This window comes from Sparus aurata, chromosome 13 (genome assembly GCF_900880675.1).
Source record: "Sparus aurata chromosome 13, fSpaAur1.1, whole genome shotgun sequence".
Lineage (NCBI taxonomy): Eukaryota > Metazoa > Chordata > Actinopteri > Spariformes > Sparidae > Sparus > Sparus aurata.
The window spans coordinates 23,061,040-23,084,283 of NC_044199.1; the positions used below are offsets into that span (position 1 = coordinate 23,061,040).

The 23,244-nt window shown below is 39.4% G+C and overlaps 1 protein-coding gene across 4 annotated transcripts in view; it reads left to right on the top strand.

The window, feature by feature from the left end:
• The first annotated feature begins 3,019 nt into the window (after positions 1-3,019).
• alcama (activated leukocyte cell adhesion molecule a) overlaps positions 3,020-23,244 on the top strand; it is a 92,173-nt gene continuing 71,948 nt past the window's right edge. For 2 of the 4 annotated variants that reach the window (XM_030438515.1, XM_030438516.1), the window contains exon 1: positions 3,027-3,384. In XM_030438515.1, the coding sequence (XP_030294375.1) occupies positions 3,327-3,384 (58 nt within the window). In that variant the 5' untranslated portion in view covers positions 3,027-3,326. Of the gene's footprint in view, positions 3,385-23,244 lie in introns of all 4 variants that reach the window. The other 2 variants (XM_030438514.1, XM_030438517.1) reach the window with 2 other exon arrangements.

Here is a 23,244-nt window from a genome sequence, read left to right on the forward strand (position 1 = left end):
GAGAACATTGTTTGTGTACACAGAGTTTGCTGAAAAGAAAGTTTTTGAACAACTCAGGTTAGCAGATGTTTCTTCCGCTCGCTGCTGTCCTGGCAGCCGAGAAGTTCCGATCTCCGAATGTGACGTAACATGGAGGACAGTTAAGGTGGACCGTTCCTAAAGCTTAGTTCCATATAAATACACGGATAATTCATTGTTCTGTCGTTAGCAAAAAAGGATATTGACCTTGAAGTTGAAAAAGGAGCCTCATATAAGAAACAATACTAAATTAAAAGCCGGAAAAGTCATGTGTATCACGTGGATATTTGTTGTCGGAAGACAGTAGTGGTCCACCTTAACTCTCCTCAAAGTTACTTTGCATTCTGAGATCGATACTTCTCAGCTGCCATGACGACTGGGAGCGGAACAAGCTACTACTAAGGTGAGTTGTTAGAAAAACTTTCTTTTTAGCAAACTCTGTGTACACAAACAATGTTCTCAATGCCCGTGTTCATGTGTAGAGACCCTGGTGATACAACGAGCAAAGTTTCATGTTGTGTTGAGCCTTCTTAGTGTTTTAAAAATAGCGAGTGCCCCAGCACTCCATTAAAAATTAACTTGCCCGAAAACGAAACTACAGAAAATCTTAAAAGTGCCTCTTTCGTCGGATGATTTTACACAAAGGTTTGACTTATATATTCACAAAAAAAGCCTAGGTTGCATTTTGGTGAGAGTTTTGCTTTAAGTAATGCTTGCTAATAACCACAGCAAACAGCTGTTTGAGGAACCAGTGGGCTTAAGGCTAAGAGCCTTAGAAGAGCTGGTGTCAGTGAGGCATACTGATATGTTTATTTGAGTTTTTCATGGGATTGGTTGAGAAGAAGAATAACACTGAATAAAGACACTTTTGTCCTTTAAACAAGTCAAGGGATCTGTGCCAATGACTGGCCCATCTTGTCCTCTTTTTTAGACATGTGCAATGCACTTGAAGTGTTCAAGCACATCTGAGTCAGCTGGGAGCACATGATCTGGCTATGCTTTCACATACCAATTTGACAAACAAATCCAGTAGAATTTTTAACTTAATGCAGTGGTTGAGCTGTATTCTTGTTCCAACTTCTGCTAACTCTCATCATTGGCAGGAGGACAGGACAGTCTGCAGGAATGTTGGCTCCCCTGTACTGTTTAAACTATGTAGTGGGGCCTAAGATGTTCTATAAGTCTACATTCTTTCAAATGCTCACAATGCTTTTCACAAAAACCATGTCAAACTACTGTTATCATCCTGCCCTGGGACCTCGATTACAAAAGTATTTCTTAAATTTATCCTTGAACATAAGTCTGTATTGTCATTCTAACGGTGTGTGTACGTTTGCTGAGTGTTGGCTACATTGATCATAAAACTCATGCATAGGTTCCAACATATGGAGGACTGAAAGTGCCACAATTAAATAAATAAATACACCATTAAATCATTAATTAAATGTGTCATTAATTCATTAAAATTGGAATTAAATGTGTCATTAATTCATCAAAATATCAATTCATTTGATGTAAAAAAAAAAAACATATAATTATTTCACTATTCTATTAATTATTTCATGGTCCTGTGTTGTAGTGCTTCATGAATTTATTTTATCTGTCAAACTCACTCATCAAAGTCGATGGGCGGTTCCTAACACCTGATTGGTTACCCTGCACATCAAGTCAAGGCAAATTGATTCCAGATAATGGATTGATGCAATCAAACAAAACTTTATTGGCAATGATGTGGAAGGCTCAGTCCCCTGCTAGCCCCACTGTTGATGCAGAGTGTGAGGTACAGAATGTAGCATCCCGGCTGAATGATGGTCAGACTCTCTAACTGATGGTCCAAAGTGTTTATTACAGGAACCTTGTACACTCTCGAACACACCTTCGAACACCTCATCTCTGTTCCTCTGTACCGACAGGATAGCTGAGCTAATGCTAATTAGCGTTCCCGCTAGCTCAAACATGCTATATCAAACTGTACAAATCTGAAAAAGTTACAATCTGAATTAAACATTAGACATGTCATGAAGCGATATGACAACAAACCCTGTGCCCTTTATCAGCCAGGTACTAAGTAAATCATTTTCATCACGTTCAGCAAAGACCATGCAGGCACACTTCCAACACGCAGACACACACGATTCACAAGAACACGGATGATTTCAGGTCACAGTGAGACGCTTTCAAAATAAAAGTCCCGCATTTAGCGTCTAATAATTAATGAAATAATAACCTGGCTTCAAAGAATATCAGTAAACCAAATAATTAAATAATCACCACATTAAAGGTCATTTACAAAGGACAAAATGTCAAAAACTTGATCGCACTAGAAAGTTCAAGGGGATGTTCTTCTTTCAGTTTCAAGACTTCAGACCAAAGCAGTGGATTAGACTAAATTTGTGTTAGCCCCGCCCACTGACTTTGATGGTTGAGTTTGACAGATACAATAAATTCATGAAGCACTGCAACACAGGACCATGGAATAATTAATTAAATAGTGAAATAATTATGTTTTTTACATAAAATGAATTGGTATTTTAATGAATTATTGACATATTTAATTCCAATTTTAATTAATTAATGACGCATTTAATTAATTAATGATACATTTGATTAATTATTTAATGGTGTATTTATTTATTTAATTATGGCACTTTCAGTCCTCCATACAACAGGCTTCCCAACTTGCAATACCACTACAAACCAGCAGGAGAATGGTGTATGGATGGGTAGCGGTTATCCAGAGATGTTCAAATGAATGCCAAGAAAATTAACCTCTTGAAATTCTGTGTGAGACGTCATAATGTTGCCTCTTTGGCAAAACTTGTTGTAGTCTACTGAACATGTCCTGTAAGTGTTTGTTTCGTAAATGCCTCACAGCTCTACACTTCCGCGGTAGAGACTTCCCAGACTTCTTTCAGTGGCGCTGCGCTTTGTGTACTGCCCGCCACGTGTATCTGGGAGTGTCCATATTTCCGACAGCACCTTAAGGGGACATAAAGCAAAAAGCCCCGAAGTGCCTCCTCCCTCTTTACCTCCTCCCCCTGTCCCTCTTCGTCCTTCTCCTCCTCCTCCTCCTCCCTCTCCTCCTCCCGCTCCTTCTCCAGCCGCATTGAGCTCTCTGTGTTTCACCTATGTTCTCTCACTGATCGGAGGACTTTGGCATGTTCGGGACTTCCCCCATCTCATCCACTCATCAGTGACATATCTGCGTGCCATATAATTCCCTTAGCCTGCTGCTCACTCGGACTTCAACTAGTCACTTGAAGCTCGGCAGAGGTATCAACAAACCCCGACTGCTACTTATTACAACGATGGATCCTTCTGCCCTGCTGTGGCTGACTTTCATGAGCGCCGGGACGTTTCTCCAAGGTGAGCTTCCGTTAATACTGCAATGAGAATACCTTTCCGAACACGTATAACAGCCTACTGTAGCGATCTTATGACTTTTTCCAGAGACTTAGTCCCCGGTTGGTCTAAATGTATATACCTGCAGTATGAATCAACTAATGCCCGAGGATACCACTGTTACTGTCCGACTGTAGGACTGATGTATAGTCCCATTCACTGCTGAGGGCTGTGAATCCCGTGGTTTCGGCGGCTTCCTTCTTCATAAACATGTAGTCATTCATCAACTAAAGGAAAATAGCCTGACGTATCTAAATTTGATCATGCAAAATATATTCGTTTAGATGAATTAAATGAATGAAGAGCTCAGTCAGCAGTACATTTTCGGGTTAACTCCTAATGCCTCTAAATAAACAGGTGGTTTTACCCTCTATTAGCCTCCAAGGTAATTACTTCTAGTAAAGCCACCTCCCTGCTCAGCCCTCTGTGACGTGGAGGAGCAGGATTCTGTCCCCAGGGTACAAATTCGCTGTCCGCTGCTGTCAGATTATTTGTTTGTGATTAGGGATGTGGTTGTTTATATTCTGCTGTAATCCAAGCCTCTGTTTGTGTGTATGTTAGTGTGTGTTTTATTATTGGCTGTGCTTGCATGGGCCAGGAGAAGCCAAAAATAACACAGTCGTTCACATTTAATGACTTGTGTCACTTAACGGAGAGTATGTCTGCATTTTCTTTTGAATCAGTTGACTTGCATTAGAAGTAAAAAAGACTGAAATACGTTCTACTTGTGTGTGTTGCATAATGAAAATATCTAATGCGAGCTTTCCATATATAAAGCTAATGAATAATCTTCATGCTGTATGCCCCTGGGGCTCACAAAGCTCTGTTTTGGTAGTCAGTCGTTAGCCCTGTAAATATCTCTGGGGGCAAATGGATTGCCTTGGTGAGATTTAAGGGCTGGGCCTTGAAATAGTTCAAACACTTACAGAACTTTAATCAGCACTGGCATCACTGACGGTCTTGTTTCACTTAGACAGAATAAGTCATAATAAATGTTTTTTATCCTTTCGCCCCTTATCACTGAGTTGTGTCTGTGTCACTAGCCATCTCTCAGTAGAGCTGCTCTTTGTCAGAGCGGCTTGATGGCGGACAGCCTGTCTGACTGCTGTGTGTGTGTGTGTGTGTGTGTGTGTGTGTGTGTGTGTGTGTCTGTGTGTGTGTGTGTGTGTGTGTGTGTGTGTGTCTGTGTGTGTGGGAGGGGTTCATTGGTGGTCAACACTCAGCACAGCCGGGGGCATCGTCTCCATCACTTCATGCTATCAGCTCTGTCTCTGGATCAGTGACTCCACAGGAGGAGGGATGTTTGTTTTTTTTGTTCTCATTTCGTTGATGATGAAATCCATATTTATCCTCCACTTAATGATAGATGCCAGCACAGTAGATAGCAGCTGAAGTCAGTTTCCTGCTTGATCTGTAGCATCCCTCACATCAAAGGTGGAATGCTTTCAAAGGGACTTTTAGACTTAGAAGTTTGAAGCCATAGCAGTTCTTTCCAGGGTGACTTTACACTGGTAAAACTGCCAGCACAGGATGTGAGGGGATACAGCATAGTATGGGTATATTGATATTAAATATTTTAGTGATATGATACCATATATGGTCTTAGATTTTGAATATGTTTATGTGGTGATATGGCATAAATGTATTCTTTTCCTGGTTTTAAAGGCTGCATTAGGGTGAAGTGATGCCATTTTCTGAACTAACCAGACTGTTTGTACTTGTTTTAATACTTGTCATTAGCCACTTAGTCATTGTATCAACAGTACTGTTGATTATTTATCCCGCAACATATTTTTTAAATCTTTTGTGAAGAAACAATAGTAATCCAGTATTTTTGTGATATTGATTCGTTCGTTTTCTTTTCCGCTTTTTCCGTGAGGGTTGCGGGATGTTGCCGCTTTTTATTCCCCTGAGGGGTTGCGAGGCTTACTGGGGCCAAATCCAGTTCTACTCATGGGCGAAAGCCAGGGTACACCCTGAATGAGTTGCCAGCTCATTGCAGGACCCTTACTGATGGCAGTGGCTGCCCCACAGGGTGCCAACTGCACATCAGGAGCAATTCTGGGGTTCAGTATCTTGCTCAAGGATACTTCGGCATGTAGCTCTGATTCAAACCAGCGACCTTCCGATCACTGGTCCACCAGCTCTACCCACTGAGCTACAGCCGCCCCTATTGATTCCTATGGTAAAAAATAAATAAATTGTGAAATATTGTGATACTTGAGTTTGTTGCCCCAGTCCTAGCATGACACAGTATTTGGAACCCTAACCACCATTTCAGTGTTTCCTCTACATTCATTTAGGAGTAGCGGCCCGCCTTAAACTTATAATAGATCTTATGAGTTCAATAGACGTTCTCAGAATATTGATGGCCAGCTAAGGTTACGTAACATATCGGTAGCTTAATTAATTGGGCCCGGTGCCAACTCAACTCAGTGTCGCTAAGGTGAGTAAACTAATTGATAGCATTAAGCGAATATATACACGCCATGATGTAACTGCTGACTGCATTTTCAGATGAGCTTGTTCAAATATTTCTCAAAGAAGAGAGCTAGTCAGGTATCATTAGCCTTTTACTGGCTCAAATGATGATGGTTAGGTAAAAAATTGTGTTCACACTTGTAATCAGATGTAATGTGAGTGTAAATTATCTAACGTTAATGTTTTATGTAATCGTATAAGACAAGTAACATTAGACAGGGAGGAGCAGTGGAACAAAGTGAATGAGAGCAGAGTACAGCAGGGGGAGAGCCGAGTGAAGGAGCAGGAGAGCAAAGTGATGGTGCAGGAGAGTGAGAGATGAGAGTAGAGGAGAAAAACCTAAAGGGAAGCACAGGCTATCAGGCTGGGACCCTAAATTAAATTAAATTTAAATTAAATATATATATTTTTTATTTTATTGTTGTATTTTTTGTTATTATTTTTTATTTTTACATTCAGCCTTTAAAAAGCCATTTTCCATGCCAGCCATTCAATAAAAAGGGGGATTATGCTGGGCATAAAAGTAAAATCTGCAGTCAAGTGTCATTTTTTTACGCCGCCCCCGCTGCTGAAAAAAATCCTAGAGGAAACAATGCATTTTGTTCAGTTCTTCCAGACACACTCAAACACACACACACACACACACACACACACACACACACACACACACACACACACACACACACAGCTGTATAAAGCACATTTTTAGCTAGATTAATTGTGTTTGTGGTTTATGTTCAGTAAAAGGCTTTTGAACCTACATGCTTGTCTATTTGATGTTGTTGTGCTGCATGTAGAACCATGGAATCCTAAGCTAATTTTGGCTGTAATTATTAAGTTAATTATTAGATTTGCAAATTCATGTGTAATATACACTATTCACATGCTCTCATATTGTGTTAGACCGCCTTAAGCTTTGATTACAGCACACATTCACCATGTCACAATGTTTATTTCTGTCCAGAGTTGCATTTATTTTTCCCTAAGATCTTGTATTGATGATGTGAGAGTTGGTGCTGCTGTGTGAAGTCTTCTCCAGCACAACATAGCACTGCCCCAAAGGCTTGGACGGTAGGCACTAGTCCTGTTTGATGCATCACTTCATCTGCCCTTCTTCTTACCCTGATGCACTCATAATTCTGGGACAGTGTAAATCTGGACTCATCAGATAACATGAACTTTTTCCATTACTTCAGAGTCCATCTGTATGCTGCCTAGCAAGTTGAAACCTTTTTTTCTGATTAGTAAGTTTCTCAAGGCTTTACAAATGTTTCGTCCTAATCCCTTGAGATCTCTTCTCATTTTGCATGAAGAGATACTATTACTTTCATTCTTAAACATATCCGTGAGCTCTACTGTTGATTTTCTTTAACCATTTAATTCAACAAATTTAATCAAATTTCTTCGTCGAAGATGATGATTCACCATTATCCTTCCAAGTTTTAATGATGTGTCTGAAAGTTCTTAACCCAATTTTTGTAGTTTCAGTAATCTCCTTAGTTGTTTTCTTCTTGATGCAGGCCAAGAATTTGACCCTTCTGAAACAGAGGAACATCTTTTCCAAGATCACAGGGTTTGTCCTCTGACATGGTTTTTAAGAAATTAGAAGCCACTCACTGCATCGGTTAGGGTTAAATAACTTGTTGTAATCACTGCTGTTATCCAAAGGATATTTCCTGAGTTAAATCTAGGTGGTGACTTTTTTGTATGATATTCATTGAATCAATTAATTGGTTATCTTTCCCTTCTCCAAGGGTGGTCCCTCCGAGGCGATCTAATGTAAACTACATCTTTTTATTCAATATGATCAATAATTATCTTACTTATGTCACAAATAATGAAGCATTGCATAAGCCAAAGATGACTGTATTTTTGATACACTGTTTGCTTCACAATAAAAATATTTGAAACAAAACTGTTGCATAATGTCCCAAAGTAAGTGACTCGTTTGCGTTAGGCCAATGCTTAGTTTGTAAATAAAAAGGTCCCGGAACACAGACAAGCTGCCTGTGTTTGAAAAAAGTCAGGGCCAGGGGTAACAAAGTCAGGGATAACCAGAGTGGTGGCTTCAGGACACAATGACCAACTGAGAGACAATGAGACAACTGACTAAGACATACATACTATTGTCCTAAGACTGTATTTTTTTTTTTACATTTTGGCGAATACTTTTCTGGAAAATTATCTTCTCATCTTCACATGGCAAGGTGTTCAGATTTGACTCTCTAATACAGCAGCGACAAAAGTACCTTGTGTACCTCATGTTTCTGCTTTTTAGAATGTATCACTGTTAGAAACCTTCAATGGAAAAGCACAGGAGGAAGTGAAAGTAGTCAACAGAAACTAACCTGGAAATGAAGCATAAGTTCAGCCCTCTGTTGCAGGCCAGATTTGTTTTCAATGTTTGCTTTGTTGTTGATATCACAGACCAAAACTGAATTCATGCGAGGGGGGGTGGGGTGGGTAGGGTCTCTAGATCGTACTTTCTCAAAAATATTGTTTGGCCTCCCAGTGTTCTCATTTAAATACTTCTACTTGTAAAAGCCTATATTTAGTGGTCAAGTGTGTAGAATTTGGAGACATTTAGGAGGATCTATGGCAGAAATGAAATATAATATTCATAATAATGTTTTTATTAAGTATATAGTAACCTGAAACTAAAATTCAGCCTTCTATAGCTACCAAGGGAGTGGGGTCCTCTTCCACGGAGTCTGACACATTATATAGGCCTGTTTCTACAGTAGCCCAGTACAGAATAAACCACTCACTGTCTCAGGAGAGGTCCTCTCATATTGTTCATGTTTCTAGCAACCACGATGACTCTATGAACCCACTAAATCCTTTATACTGTTCTTTTAATACACTACTCTGCCACAGCATCAAATTGAGCCTCCCTAACAAGCGTCTCTCAGATTAGGAATTATAATTTAAGAGCTACTGGTTTAGAGTTTTGATTTTGATGGACATCTCAGCAAATTTATGTGTAAGTGAGATGGAAGAGTCACCATGAAAAAATGCTGTATGGGTGGGCAGGAAAGGAGGTTTATACCAAATTGGTATATTTCCATATAAACAATTAATCCTCCCAAAGTCATGGTTTCTTTCCATTTTATTTAAATGTATCATTATAATTAAATGCCAGAACCCGTTCCTTGGTGGCGAGCTTTGATTCTTTCTGAGCACTGTTTATAATTAATTCTTTGAAAACAAAACAGAATAGGGGCCAATATTGCTGACACTAAAGGCCAGCCAGACAGGACCACATAATGATGTGGTATGCAGCTGCACTTTAAATGGCTTTAGCTTGGGGGATGGGATGGTTAGAGATGCTGTCTTAATCTGCCCTGACATGTCAAATAGCTTGGAGGGAAAATACCTTGGTGTGGGTCGGTGGTGGTGAAAGAGGACCGGAGGGGTGAAGGGGTGGATATGTGAAGACAGACAAGGGGGCAGCTACCTTCCTCCACCTTCATCCAACATCCCCAGTAGCAGATTTATGAAGGGCCACAGTCCGTTTGAAGCCCCACCTAAATCTCTCTGTCAGATGGCTTTAGTTTGATCTGGTATTCAGAAACCCAACCTCCCACAGAACCCTGCCACTGTCCGCACACATCACATAAACATTCCATCACAGACTATTACTAAGTGATACATTGAGACTTTGTGTCGTCACGTCTTTAGTTAGCAGCAGAGGACCTAGTATTCTCAATGGAAGTATCCTGATAACTTCGTACAACAGTGAGATGTCAGGTATCCATAAACAGCACAGAGCCCTCATGTTTCCGGCCTGGTCAGGCTTAATGACAAAGGACCATGACATAACTTATCACCACAGTTTAATTTACTTGTTCAGTGCCCGTTTAAAACATGCGGTTTGGCACAGATTATCTGGTAATGTGAGGGGTTTATAGATCCAGTCTTAAAACTGCTGGAAGTGATATTTTTTATTAGACTTAATGTCACATTCTCTTTTAAACGAAAAAAGTAGTAGTGGTAGTGGATTTGTACCAGGTATGGGAATGGGTATAGGGAGGGAGAATTGTATCAGAACATATTAGAAACGCTTATCTTCTCTGACTGAACAGATTACACAATCTTGAAATTACACTATGTTCTCTGAAATGATCAGACCATGCAGTCTCTTTTGTCAAGGTGAAAAATGTGTCTAATGTTGGGGCATTCATATTGTTTTAGGCATTAGAGTGGGCTTCCCCCTACTGCAGTTTTCAACGACTCTCCCAGTTAAAAGCACCTTGCTCACCAAAATATCCATAAATAAATACCAAAAGTGAAACTAGATGAGATCATTGGTAAACCCACTAAAATAACCACTGACACATACCATTTGTCACATGAGATAGTATGACTCATGTGTATATGACTCATGTGTATATGATTCATGTGTATTACCATTTCATATTGTGGTGAGTGTCAGGTGGTTTCCATCCAGTGACAATGTTGTGGTGATAGTCATAGGCAGGTCCAGGGAAGAGTGACTGCATCAAACCTAAAGGTTAAACACTGTGTTTTCCCAAATCTAAGAGGGAAGGCTGCAGCTTTGTTTAATGTGAAGCAAAATTAAAATTCAGTGAAGTAAACCTTGCCAAGAAGAAACTTTGTGGGGAAATGCTTATGGAACGAGGCAGTAGTGAATGGAAGCAGTTAAGTAACATGATCATGCTTCTGCATTCTGATTTTCTGACTGCTGTTGACAGGCAAAATAGTCAAGCTATGTGTTCTACAGGGAGAGGTGGTGAGGATTTTTGTTCCATATGCACCGATAATAGTTTTTATACCCTGTAGAACTGCAGTTGATTCTGTTCATTGATGCGAAAACTCTTACTGTAGTTGACAGGATGAGCCATACTTAGATTATCTATAAAGGAATGTCAGTAGATGGTAATACAGTGACAGGGAAACTTGGAGGCTGGGGCAGTGGGAGTTCACTGGTTGGACATAGGCAGTTCAGCTTCCATTGACAGGTGAAAAGAAAATTCTAGAAAACTCATCTAACAAACGTTTTGTTTGCCAGTGTGTATTTGAGTGGGTTTACCCATGATCTCATTAAGTTGCTGATAGAGGAAGTTGGTGGTGGTGGCAGAGCACATAGTCATAAAAACCCTTTTACACCAAGACAGCATGACCATTTTGGAAAATGTTGGGCCCCACAGTGGATCTTTCACTGATGAATCCCCCTGCTTCCCAACCTGTCTGCAGCAGCTATTTTTTTCTAAATGCCCTCAGGGGGCATTTCCCCTGGAACCACACTGCCTACTGTATGTCCATGTAAATACAATGAAAGATTGTTGTTTTATTTTAATTGGTGGTCAAAGATATGAATGTGGTCAAAGAGATTTTCGCTGTGTTTGCATATTTGCTTGTGCTGTGTGTGTTTGTGTGTGTGTGTTTGCATGTGTGATGAGGGTCCTGAATGGATGACTTGCATTTGAACTGAGCATGCAGAGTGCAGAAAATGTATTATTTATTTAGATAAGAGGTTACTCCTTCCCAGAGGTCATATGCTCATCGTGCAGAGAGGGCTGCTGAGAGGCTGTGTTAGATAAGTTTAAGTTAAATAAGTTTAAGTTAAACAAGAAATGGAATAAATGTATTTGTAATGTGCTGCTCACCTTGCTGAATGGATTTGCAAACCTCTCCTCAAATTTGGGACAAACATCCACGAGTGGAACCGTTTGTGCCATTTCTCAACAATTCATTTGAATATATTTCAAAAATGTTCTGACCATTATTAAACACCATGGTTCAGGAAAAGCAACTTAACGTTTGGAAGCATATATCTGCAAGGTGGTCATTTTAGTTTTCAGAAACACACAATATACTTTCCTCAAACTTCAATCTAAAGAGAAACTCACACCCCACACTGCAGCAGCGTGAATGTGAGGCTGCATTTATGGATGCTGAGCACAATATTTAAGCACATGTGGAAAACCAGTAATCCCTTATTAGGATGGTTATCTACTCACGGATACTGTTCATATCTCTCGCATGTGACTGGGATTTATTTGTGCAGGTTTTGAGAGTAAATGCCATCATTTTTTAATCTTTTTTGGGCCAGTCGATGCAACAACTCCTTCCTCTTTGCCAGCCCAAAATACAGTCTGTTTAGCTCTATCTTCATGTGCAACTGTGCAGAAATAACCAGGCATGAAAATAATAAAAGAAGTTAAATAAAAGTTAACCAGTGGTCCTTATTGCAGCCTTAGATATCTATGAGCCAGATCCAGATGGCATTGGCATTGATCCCTAAAGCATCCAATGATTTCACTGAATAGGCATCCTGGATACATTCATATGCAGTCCCTCCAGGATTTCCCTTTTTTGTGAGCGTGGCCTGAAGTGGTTGATTTTGTGTTTTTGTTCTTCAAAAATTGCAGTGGAAGTTGCAATGTTTTAATGTGACTGTTGCAATGAAGTCCAGGGAGCAAGTAAAACTTGCTAAAAATAGAAAATATTTTTATTTGGTGTTAATTTATCTTCCACCACTGAGTCATCATGCATGTGCATATGTGCACGCACGCACGCACACACGCACACACACACACACACACCGAGTTGGTCAAGCGAACAGGCAAACATGTTTTTACTTCAACGTTCACAGTTCATCTTTTCAGTACTTGCAATGGCTTTGAATGAAACAGCCTCTGTCACAGTGATTTGTCTTGCCTGTTGTGTCCACATGTTTCACCAATTCTGGGGCTGTGTTTTGCAGTAAGGAAGTGTATGTCAAGCGACAACTTATTTTGTATTCCTCCATGATGTTGCAACACCGTGCAAAACAGTTTACCTCTGCTTTCAAAGAGAACATCAGTAAATTGTTTTGAACAGTCTTTAGCAGTGAGTTTTGTTAGTAAATGTGAGACGTTTGCTGAGCACATGTCTCCATCTTAAAATCCAGAAGTGAGTTTGCTGAAGTCTGTGTATGACGTGAACAAAGAGAACTGCTATGATTGGTGACTGTCAGAAATCATTTAATCAGTTATTTATCCAGTGAACATCTGACAGATGGAGGATCAAACCCGGAGCCCAAATAAGAAAAGAATAGTTCTAGCGAACTATATTTATACATTTAAAGAATTTTTTTCTTATAATCTAATTTGCCTTCAGGGATTAATAAAGTTATTTTAGCATCGGGTGCATTCAAATACAAATACGGTCAAAATACAAGGACAAATATAAAAAACAATAAAATACTATATACCATAAGATGCTAAGTCATTAAGCTATGACATAAAATGAGATAAAAGATAGTAAAGTAAAATAAGATAAAAAGTTTCTATTCACTTGGAAAGTCTATGAAATATAAACTTCGCACACTTTGTGCAATGGCGTGCTTTGTAAACACATGTAATGGTTAAAAGTTTGCCAAGCAGACTGTACCAGGTTCCCTGTAAGTTACACACACAGTCTTGCTTTCATGAGTCTGCCTGATATTTGAGATACCAGTATATGACTTGTTGTTTGACCTGCATTCCAGAGAGGTTCGGTCAGCTGGGGTCTGTTCAGCTAAAAACAAAGCGATGTAAGTGAACACATTAGATACTTGAATAATTAAATCATTAGCTGCTTTTTATTTTAGCTGTGAGAAAGTTAAAATCCATCGGGCTGAAAACTAGCTGCATAGTGTGCAAATCTTATCAGCTGAAATCTTATTTCTCTATTAAAGAAAGGTGGAATTTTGAAAAAGACACCATTCCACTCTTATAAAGATAATTAGATTACTCAGTGGGACATCTGCTCTGTGAGTTCCTCCTGCTTTTATTTCATATTGTTATCAGTCAGCAGACTAGGCCTTAAAAACAGCTGGTTTTGACATGGAAGCATCGCTCTGCATGCCAAGGGATAGTGTTACACAATGTATATGTAGGTAGGGTACAAACATGCCTCAGGGGGAGAGGGCAGTATTTTAGACTAATACAGTAAAGGCAGGACAGTGTGTGTTACAACTTTTGCCTTGCTGACAGACAGTGGTTGCTGACAAAATGGGCACCAGAGGATACATAAAGTGGGTCATGTTGACAGTGTTTGCTACTTTTAGTTGTTTTGTCCCAGTGGCTTCACAAAGCAAGCATTCATTTTGTGTTTTCCCCTGAAGGCCCTTAATGCTTGATGAAAGCACTACAGTTGTAGATCACCATGTTTGTCTTAAACCAATTACACAGCCACCTACCATGCCTTTAGCAGCTCAGATTTGGATTATTTTTACTGTAAGCATCAAAATAATGGTGGAGTTGCTTTTGAGTGTTGTAAATAACAACTGAGATGCTTTGGACTCAGCAGACTGACTCAATGAGCCTGCAAGGATTTGTAACTTATAGTGCAACTTCAAGTTCTCCTAATCAGGATATTGAGCTGACGACATGATGAATCGTTTCTGATATCTTTTATTGTGAAACTTTTATTTCCTAAGCCAAGGAGATTATGTGTTCACCCTTGCTGGTTGGTTGATTTGTCAGCATGATTACACAAAAACTACTGAATGATTTTCCACAAAACTTGAATGGAGGATGGATATCAGCCACAATAAGAGATTTTCCGATCCTATTTTTTCCTTCCTGATACCGATTCCTATCCCTGGGCTTTGGATATCGGCCAATACCCATACCACTGTGTGTCAGTCAGTCATAACAAAAGAAGAAAAAATAAAGAAATCTAGAATTAAATAACTATTCCTTTTCAAAAAAGTTAAAGTGCTGCCACTATTTGAATAGAACCGTTCAAACAGTCGCACGACTGTTTGAACTGTTCTATTCAAACAGTAAACAAAATAAATCTAGGTATGACCACCTTTGGGGAATTACTCTCATTGTTGGAATGCAGTTTCCAAAGTTTGCTGTTGCGGTTCATAGGTCTGGGCGATATGGCTGAAAAATGTATCACAATATAAGTGTTTCATATTGCTCGATATCGATAATTATTGATTTTTTTTTTAAACCTATTTGAAATAAGGGCCAGGAGAAAAGAAGACTGAATTTAAATGCTTTAATTTTAAACATAGCATTTAAACCTTTAAAAACAGGTCAACACAACTATGAAAAACAGTCAAATAAATAAACATATTGGTAAATGTGCTTAATCAAAATGTGCAAAGTATTTTGTAAATAAGAAATTAGTGTACACCTCAGGTAGAACTAACATCTTTGACATGTAACAAACAGCAATATGTCAGTATCAAAACCAGCATAAAATTATAAAAACAACTCAAAAACAATTCGAAACATGGTTTCACTGCAAGGAAAACTGTTTCACCTTCTCAGGCTTTAAGGCCATACTGGTATATGTAACAATATACACAAGTAAATAACAATCGCAATGAATATCTCTTCTTGACATCAAGAAAGCAGATCAATAAGCAGCATAAACAAAAATGTCTAACAAATTATTTTAAAATATGTGCATAGTGCAAAGTATGTTGTGAACATAGAAATCAGAATAAGCTTGAAGTTGTCTGAAGATCTGTGACATGAATCAAACCTGTTACCCAGTTCAGTCATATATGGAAATATCAAACCAGCATATGACAAAATAACTTAAGCCAGCACTATTCAACCATGGCTTCACTGCAGATTTTGGGCAAGGAAAACAAGCTGGTTCACTATCTCAGGTTTGAAGGCTGCCCTGGCACATGTGACAATATTACCCCCAGTACTAAAATCCTTTCAGAGGGGGTGCTGGTGGCTGGAATGCACAAGTATTTTTTGGCAAGCTGGAACAATCTTGGAGAGCTGCGGTCATGTAGCTTTCACCACTCCAGGGGGTCAGACTCACTGTCTGCATCAAGGCACTTCAGGTAGCTTTCCAGCTCACTTTCAACTTTTTGCCTTTCAGTGAGAGGCGAGGAATCTTCTTCATCTTCTTGACTTAGTTTTTTGAAGAAACTACCTAATGATTTGCGTTGTTTCTTCACACCCAGTGGCAGAGGTGGTTCAGTGGCAACTCCTCCTTCTGCGCCCTGGTCAGCTGTTCCCTCTGAAATCTCTGCCTGTGATTGGCCTGGGTCTTCATCTAACATCTCAGACACTGCTCTTCCTTTAATGGCCTCTACCTTGTCCGGTGTGATGTACTGTGCCTTGAATCTAGGGTCCACAAAGGCAGCCATGTCGAGGAGATCATCTGTTGCAGAGTCGGCATATTTCTCATCAAGATAGGTCATTACCGTGGTCTTCAGCTCTTTTGTGAGTTGAGTGTCCCGTTCTTTTTCCTTCAGCAAATTTGTACAGAACAGGTGGAGAACTGGCTTAACATAGGAGACTGTTACATATGTCTCCCCAGAAAGGGAGTCTGTGAACTCCAGAAGAGGAGTTAAGGTGTATGGTGTCTTGAGCCCCACCTGGTTGTTGACTCTGTGACCAGCTGGTGTTTTGGGAGATGGAGGCGTTCCTGAGCTTTAAAAAGCTCCCTCTTTTTCTTCCACGAGTAGGAGAAGGCAGAGACCACTTTCTTACACACACCCACAGCCCTTTCCACTCTTTTATCCTTCCCTGCAACACCTGCAGAAAGACAACACCAGTGTAAATAACTGATAACAGATAAATCAAGGTTGAGTCACATATATAATAATAATAATAACAACAACAACAACAACAACAACAACGTTGAAAATAATTATTATAATGATGATGATGATAACAACAACAAAAACATTTATACATTTCTATCATGTCGGTCTATTGGCTAATTAAGTTAACATATGAATGAACATAGAATGCTACTCACCAATTGCTGAGTGCAAACGATGGCCAAAGCACTGTAGCCGTGTCCAATCGTTTAATGAAGTTGCCTTCACTATATTTGCCCCGCTGTCTGTGGTGATGCACACCATTTTTTCCTCAGTCAGACTCCAGGACGACAGTGCCTCCTTCAAGCCTTCTGCAATTAACTCCCCTGTGTGGTCTTCGGGGAAATACGCAGTTTCCAAGCATCTTGATTTCAGAACCCAGTCATTGTCGATGAAATTAATTGTCAAGCTCGCTTGAACGGCTTGACCACATGTCGGAGGTTGTTGCAAAGTGTTTTGCTGCCAGCATCTCCTTTTCTACATCCCCCAGAATGCCTTGTGGTTCTGGATCGGGGTTTTCTTCCTGTTTTTTTCTGAGTTCAGTGAAATTATCGAACTTTCTATCAAACTTATTTTCTATTGACATTGATCACGTGTCTATCGCGATAGATATTTTTATCGTTTTATCGCCGAGCCCTAGCGGTTCGCCTTTTTTCTTGTGTGACTTGGTGAAGTCATCATCGTCTAACGGCAGCTCACCACTATAAGCCTTGGTACTGGACTCCCTGGCCAACGCTAGCCGTGTTAACTTGGAGCCCGGTACAGTGAGCTGCTGTTAGCGCTTACTTTAGCAAAAAGTAAAGCATCTGTTCATCAGGAAACTCAGGCTAGAAGCTGGGAATAAGTGGAGGGGAAAACTGATGTCTGTGTGTTGTGTCGTTTTACCCAAGAAGAGTTAATTACTTCTGGTGGTTATCTTACCACGGCATGAATGGGGTAGTTAACATGGGGATGAGAGGAGGGTTGAGCTGTGTCTAAATCTCTGGAAATGAGGAAGACCCTTATTTCCAAAGATGAAGACTGATGAAAAAAACATTTGACACATTCAGGAATGCTAGAACCTCAGGATATGCAGCAGTTTTGGACAACATTGGAATAAAACATTTAGATGAATACAAAGTAGGAGGAAGTGAATGTCCTGGCCTTGGGCTGCAAAGGGAGGAAGGCCTAGATTCAACATCCTTTAATTGGGTTTCTGGTTTACTGTTGACCTAACATAAAAGGATGCCCTTGGGAATCTTACCAAAAAAAGTGTCAGACACCACGGGTGTCTTTAAGATCAGGCTCAATTAAGGCTTTTTCAAAAAGAAAAAAAAATCCCTTATGCCTATTTTTCTTCCTGTGTTTAAAACTGCTCAACCATGAGCGTGGACCAATTGTGATGTTCCTACTGTAATATCCTGTCAGGATCCTGTCCAGCTGAATGCATCTGTGAGAAAGATGAACATGGAAGGTTTCTACCCTCGCAGACAAAAAACTGTACATTCTGTCTTTGAACTCAAATGTTTTTAAAACAAAGCAATGTCAAAAATAGTTCAATTCTGACAAAAAGTCAGATAAACTTACGAATTCACAAAATGTTAGAATTTGTCATCATTCAATAGAATTCAAGAGGCATTTGAAGACTTTGTAAGGCAAGATTTTTGACAATTCCCTTCTCTACTTTTTTTGTATTTGTATCTTGCTGTAATTCCACCAAAAAAGCAGTTTTTGTGTGTAATCTGATACCTCCTGGAGCCTGAAGCCCAGGCTTTTGGTTTAAAAGCTGACAGCCCCCACTGTGCTTGTGAAGCAGATCGTGGTTCAACATGGTGCTTCACATTTGACATTAGTTGTGGATCTAAAGTGCTGTCAAGCTGCTCAAGTTTCAGTGCTGTGAATCAGGAATGCTGCCCAGTCTCACGCTCATGTTCACACAGGAGTTTCAACTTAATACATCTTTAGGGAATTACCAGTAAATATCAGCTTTGAAGTCTGCTTTTATCATCATGTAAAATGTTAAGTTCTGTATTTACTGAGCATTAAAGACTTGAAATGAAAGGGTCTGTCCAACCTTCTGATCTGTGATGACACATGGATGTGTAACCACATAAAGAACAAGTTGAAAAGACAAAAAAGTTGTGTCACAGCTACTCATGCCATATTTCATTATAAGGCACACCTTAAAGTCTTCATTGCAGTATGTTTTGAACAGGCAATGTCAGAGTCTCAAAAAGGATCCCTGGTCTTCCAGGTGACTACCTGGACAAGACGCAAGCTTAGTTTAGAGCTCCGTCTCCAAAGTCCTAAAAGTTACCAAATATCCTGCAGTTCAGAAACTATTGTGGTTAAATTTACATCTAATTGCCACAATGAAAGAGTGAAACATAAAGCATCTCAGGAAGATCCTGCAACTAAAAAGAAAGCACCACATGATATAGATGGACAGAAGGAGGACCCATCAACTGCGGCAAATATGTCAGCGTTACAAGAGCAAGAGGACCAACTGATCAAGAAAGTTAAGCTGGCCATGAGAGAGACAGTCAAGGATATGCTCTGCGGCAAAACTGAAACACTTAAGATTGAATCCTTGAATGAGGCAGTTACTAAACTCCAGGATATCATTCAACAAGCTGAAGTTGGTAAAACGCTACAAGGGACACTCAGTGCTACGACAGCTGACATGTGAGCGGTTAAACATGTTGTGGGTAGCCTCCAGAATGATGTGCTAAGTCTTGCCCAAAAACTCGCTGAGATGGAAGATAGGTCGCGGAGATGCGACTGGGGCGACCTATCTGGACTCAGCTGAGTCAGCAGAGGCCATTCAGTTCCATTATGAGAGCTTATGCGTATCACCTCTCTTTTAGGGAAGAGGATTGAAATTCAACAGGCTCACCGCATTTATACCACCCAGGATAAGGCCACCCTGGACACTCAATTTCCAACTGTTTTAATGTCAAGAAAGAGCGAAAGTTGTCTCCGGACTCAGAGCCCTCACATCAGCACCCACACACCAGACTTGTGTTCAAGCACAGGCATATATAAGCATACTGTTTGTGTCATTTAAGTTGACAGTATAAGTGAGTTGCAGTGCCAAGGTTGGTTGTTGTTGTCTGAAGACTGTTATATCACCTTTTGTGTGTGAAATTTACCTTTCTGTGTAGGTCTACATGTTGTATTATTCTGTTAACAGGGTGACACAAACCCAATTATGAATGAACCCTAATGTGATGTCACAGAATGTCTAGGGCCTAAACTGAACGGTTAAACGCACTAGGTGTTTAAAATTTCTTAAACTTGCTCTGAATCAGGATCACATATGAAAAAAAACATCCATAGATTTCAGAATAGGTTTTACAAGTGTGTTGCTTTCTCTTCTGCAGCCAGTAGCTCAAAAGGAGTTACTAACATATTGAAAAGGAAACTGGGTGTGAGTTTCTACAATTCTGTCGGCATTTAAAATAACAATACAAAAATGTGTCTTGCATGCAAGTTTTTTAGTATGGTTTCTTATACTTTTTCACACTTTTCATAGTATCATCTTTGTGTGACATACATTTTGATAAATCAGAAAATATTTGTCTAACTCAGTATCAAGAATTACCTTGTAGGATCAACAAAATATATTTCTGATTTAAATATTATTGACCCAACAGAGTTTTTACATTTCACTCGGAATTACACCTTTTCTCTGCCAGGCTTAAGACATACTTGCCTATGATTTTTCCCCACTTGAACCATTGTATTAACACTGCTGATATACTTCCTATCATGATATCAGAACACCCGCCAGTGATACATAATTTTCAGTTGCGGCAGAGCTAAACTAAATGCTTTCTAAGGGGAGAATCCACATAATTAGCTTCTCATTTGAGGGCTAAATTACCCTTCAAATAAGAAGGCTAGAAATTACAGAATCACATGGTTAAAAAGGGAAATAATGGGCAGTTGCAGGTTTAAGTACTGCCAAAAAAAACAATAATTAAATCTCACTTTTGAGTGTTTAATTTTGAAAGCTGTCTTTTTTGGTAAACAGTCCTTGCAACAGGTAAACTGGAACACCTACCACAAGGAGACAGTTACCTGTCTAATGGTCTTAATTTCAAACACACCAACCAACATTAGGAAGCTAAGATATGATAGGAGATAATGTACAGTGTCTCAAATTTAGCAGGTCTTCTATTTTGCTGGGCTGTGTTAAATTCACCCTACGGGATAAATGTTGCTGAACATTTTAAAAAGTTGCTCGCCACCGTGTCTTTGAACTTGTGATTTCTATTTCTAAATCTCACATTTTCCGTCTCCCTTCTTAGTCTCTATCTCCTCTTTGTTGCCCTCTCTTTCTTCTTACATGCACTCAGCTGTTAACCAGCAACACTCACCATGTACAACACTCAGATAAGGTTTCGTTTTTCCAATGAATTTGAAATATGCGGTTAGATTTGTTTTTTGTTCTACTTCACTTGGTGCTAGAACTGTGAAAATGTATTATCAGAAATTATATTTTGCATTGAAAACAAAACCATTGCCGGAATGCATCTGTGGAGTTGAATGCTGGATGTGTGTGTGTGTGTGTGTAACAGATGTGGGTAGGGCATAGAAAGAAGCGACTCAAGGATTGACTCCAAATATTTAGTCGCTCTCCTAGCAATGCAATACAGCACAGTGAAGGGCAGGCAGGAGAAGCTATGGCAAGCTAGGAGGTGCAGACGATGCGTATACAACAAGGTAATAGCCAAAGGACACATTTATGCTAAAATAACTAATTGAGATAAAATGTACAAATACTGAACAGAATAATTAAATGACAATACAATTCTCAAATACAAATTGGAAATAAAACTTAATTAAGTGCAATTTCAACTCTGTTACACTTGGTCATGTGAGAGGCTCTAAAGCAGATCTCCGTCAACACAAGTGTCATTAGCAGTACTTGAAGTTGAACAAAACAGATGCCAAAATGATCATTCAAAACCTGAGTTGGTCTTAGAGCACTGAATAGCCCAATTGGTAAACTTGGACATGTAAGGGAAGCAGACAGTGCTTTGCAGTGCTTCCGCCTTGCTTGTGTGATATGGAGAGGGTGGCTAGGAGAACGGCTTGTATGCCAAAAAAAGTCAGGGGCAGGCAGGAGAAGCTAAAATATAGAACTCAGTAAAAGAAAAATTAAGAACCAGGGTTGGGTTCCAGAAATTAAAGTCACCATTCTAGCACCATACCATCAGAGCCACAGTCTCAGGATTATACTCCACTGTTTCAAAATATTGATTTAATGCCTTATTACATGTGCAATGTGTGAGAATTCTAGTTTAAAAAAGTTTTTGGAATGTGAGCCACCAGAAAGTGAATTTATTAACAGTTTTGATGTTATGTCAGAGATGACTGTGTACTGTGTAGCAGAGATATCTATTGAAGTGTATATGCTCACCAGCTAGCTCCTTTCCATTTTGTACCTCAAAAGGAGTTAGTCCAATCGTGAAGTACACCAAAACAATCCCAGTGCTCTGAGCTTCGAATCCAAGCAGAGTCAGCTAATAGTGCTGTTGAGAGCTTCGGACTAACGATTTCCACTGGATGCTCTGGTGCACCTTACTTTGTCATTTAGGTACAACAGCACATAATTTAAGTGCACCAAATAACACATTTGACTTAATTTCTTCACATCTTTATTATAAGGCAACACCCAGTTTGGGTTTGTTAAAAATATTTTCATCGACTAGATTTTTGACCTGCATTGACTCGCTGAATATCAGGTGCACACCATGAATGTGTTTACCACTGACAAGCAAGCAGGGTGGGATTTCTGTTTCAAGTAAAACTTTTGGAAGAATCTCTCTGCACCTAGCAGAGTAAGACAAAGAACACACACAGTTACAAAGTTTGCTAGTACTGAAACTGGTGGTATAATTTTGCTACATGCTGTTTTTTAACAGTAAACAGGAAAGTTGACCAATGTACATCCAGGTACTAAGCATGCTCAACTATAATTGGACTACAGGGAAAAATGGGCAGGACTTAGGAAGGGTCAATTGGCTCATCTCCTGCCCCAGGTTCCTCCCAAGACTGTCAACTGTGTGGCACTCTGCTTTGTCTAGTTTTCCCATGTGTACAGTCCATCTCTGTCCCTTTTACTCCAGTACAGCTATTTAAGTCAGCTACTTTTTAGTATAGTTCCAGCTGTTTCTCTGGACAACAGAGAAGCGGGTACAATAGCACCAGTTGCCTTACTATGGAAATCCAGTTCTGTCAACATAGATTTGGCAGCCCATTTGCTAGAATAAATTGCTGGCAGTCAATATTTCTGCAACTGATACATTCACGTAAATGTACTGTACGTATGTGTGTCTTATATAAATTTTTACAAAATGTGTCATTTCCTGCTCAAATTACATGTTTAAGAAACTAGCCAATATTATATATATGATATATATGATATTGCTAATATGGGCGGTGGAGGGATGATGGTATTGTTAAAGGTAAGAAGGCTGCCAAGCCAACCCTTAGCAAAAAGTAGTTTATTCAAGTGTACTACAAGTATACTTATTTTATACTAAAACTGAGGCAGTATACTTGAAGTGTACTTTTTATATACTACATTTTATATACTTAAGAAAAGTATAGTGAAGTATACTTGGCTTATACTGAAAAGTATAAAGAATAGTCTAAGACTAAGTACATTAATACTTAGACTTATACTTTTTTTTTTTTTTTTTTAACAATATTTTTATTAGAGATTCAAGTGCATATCAAACTTTAAGTCAAATATACAAACATTTCAATTTATATCC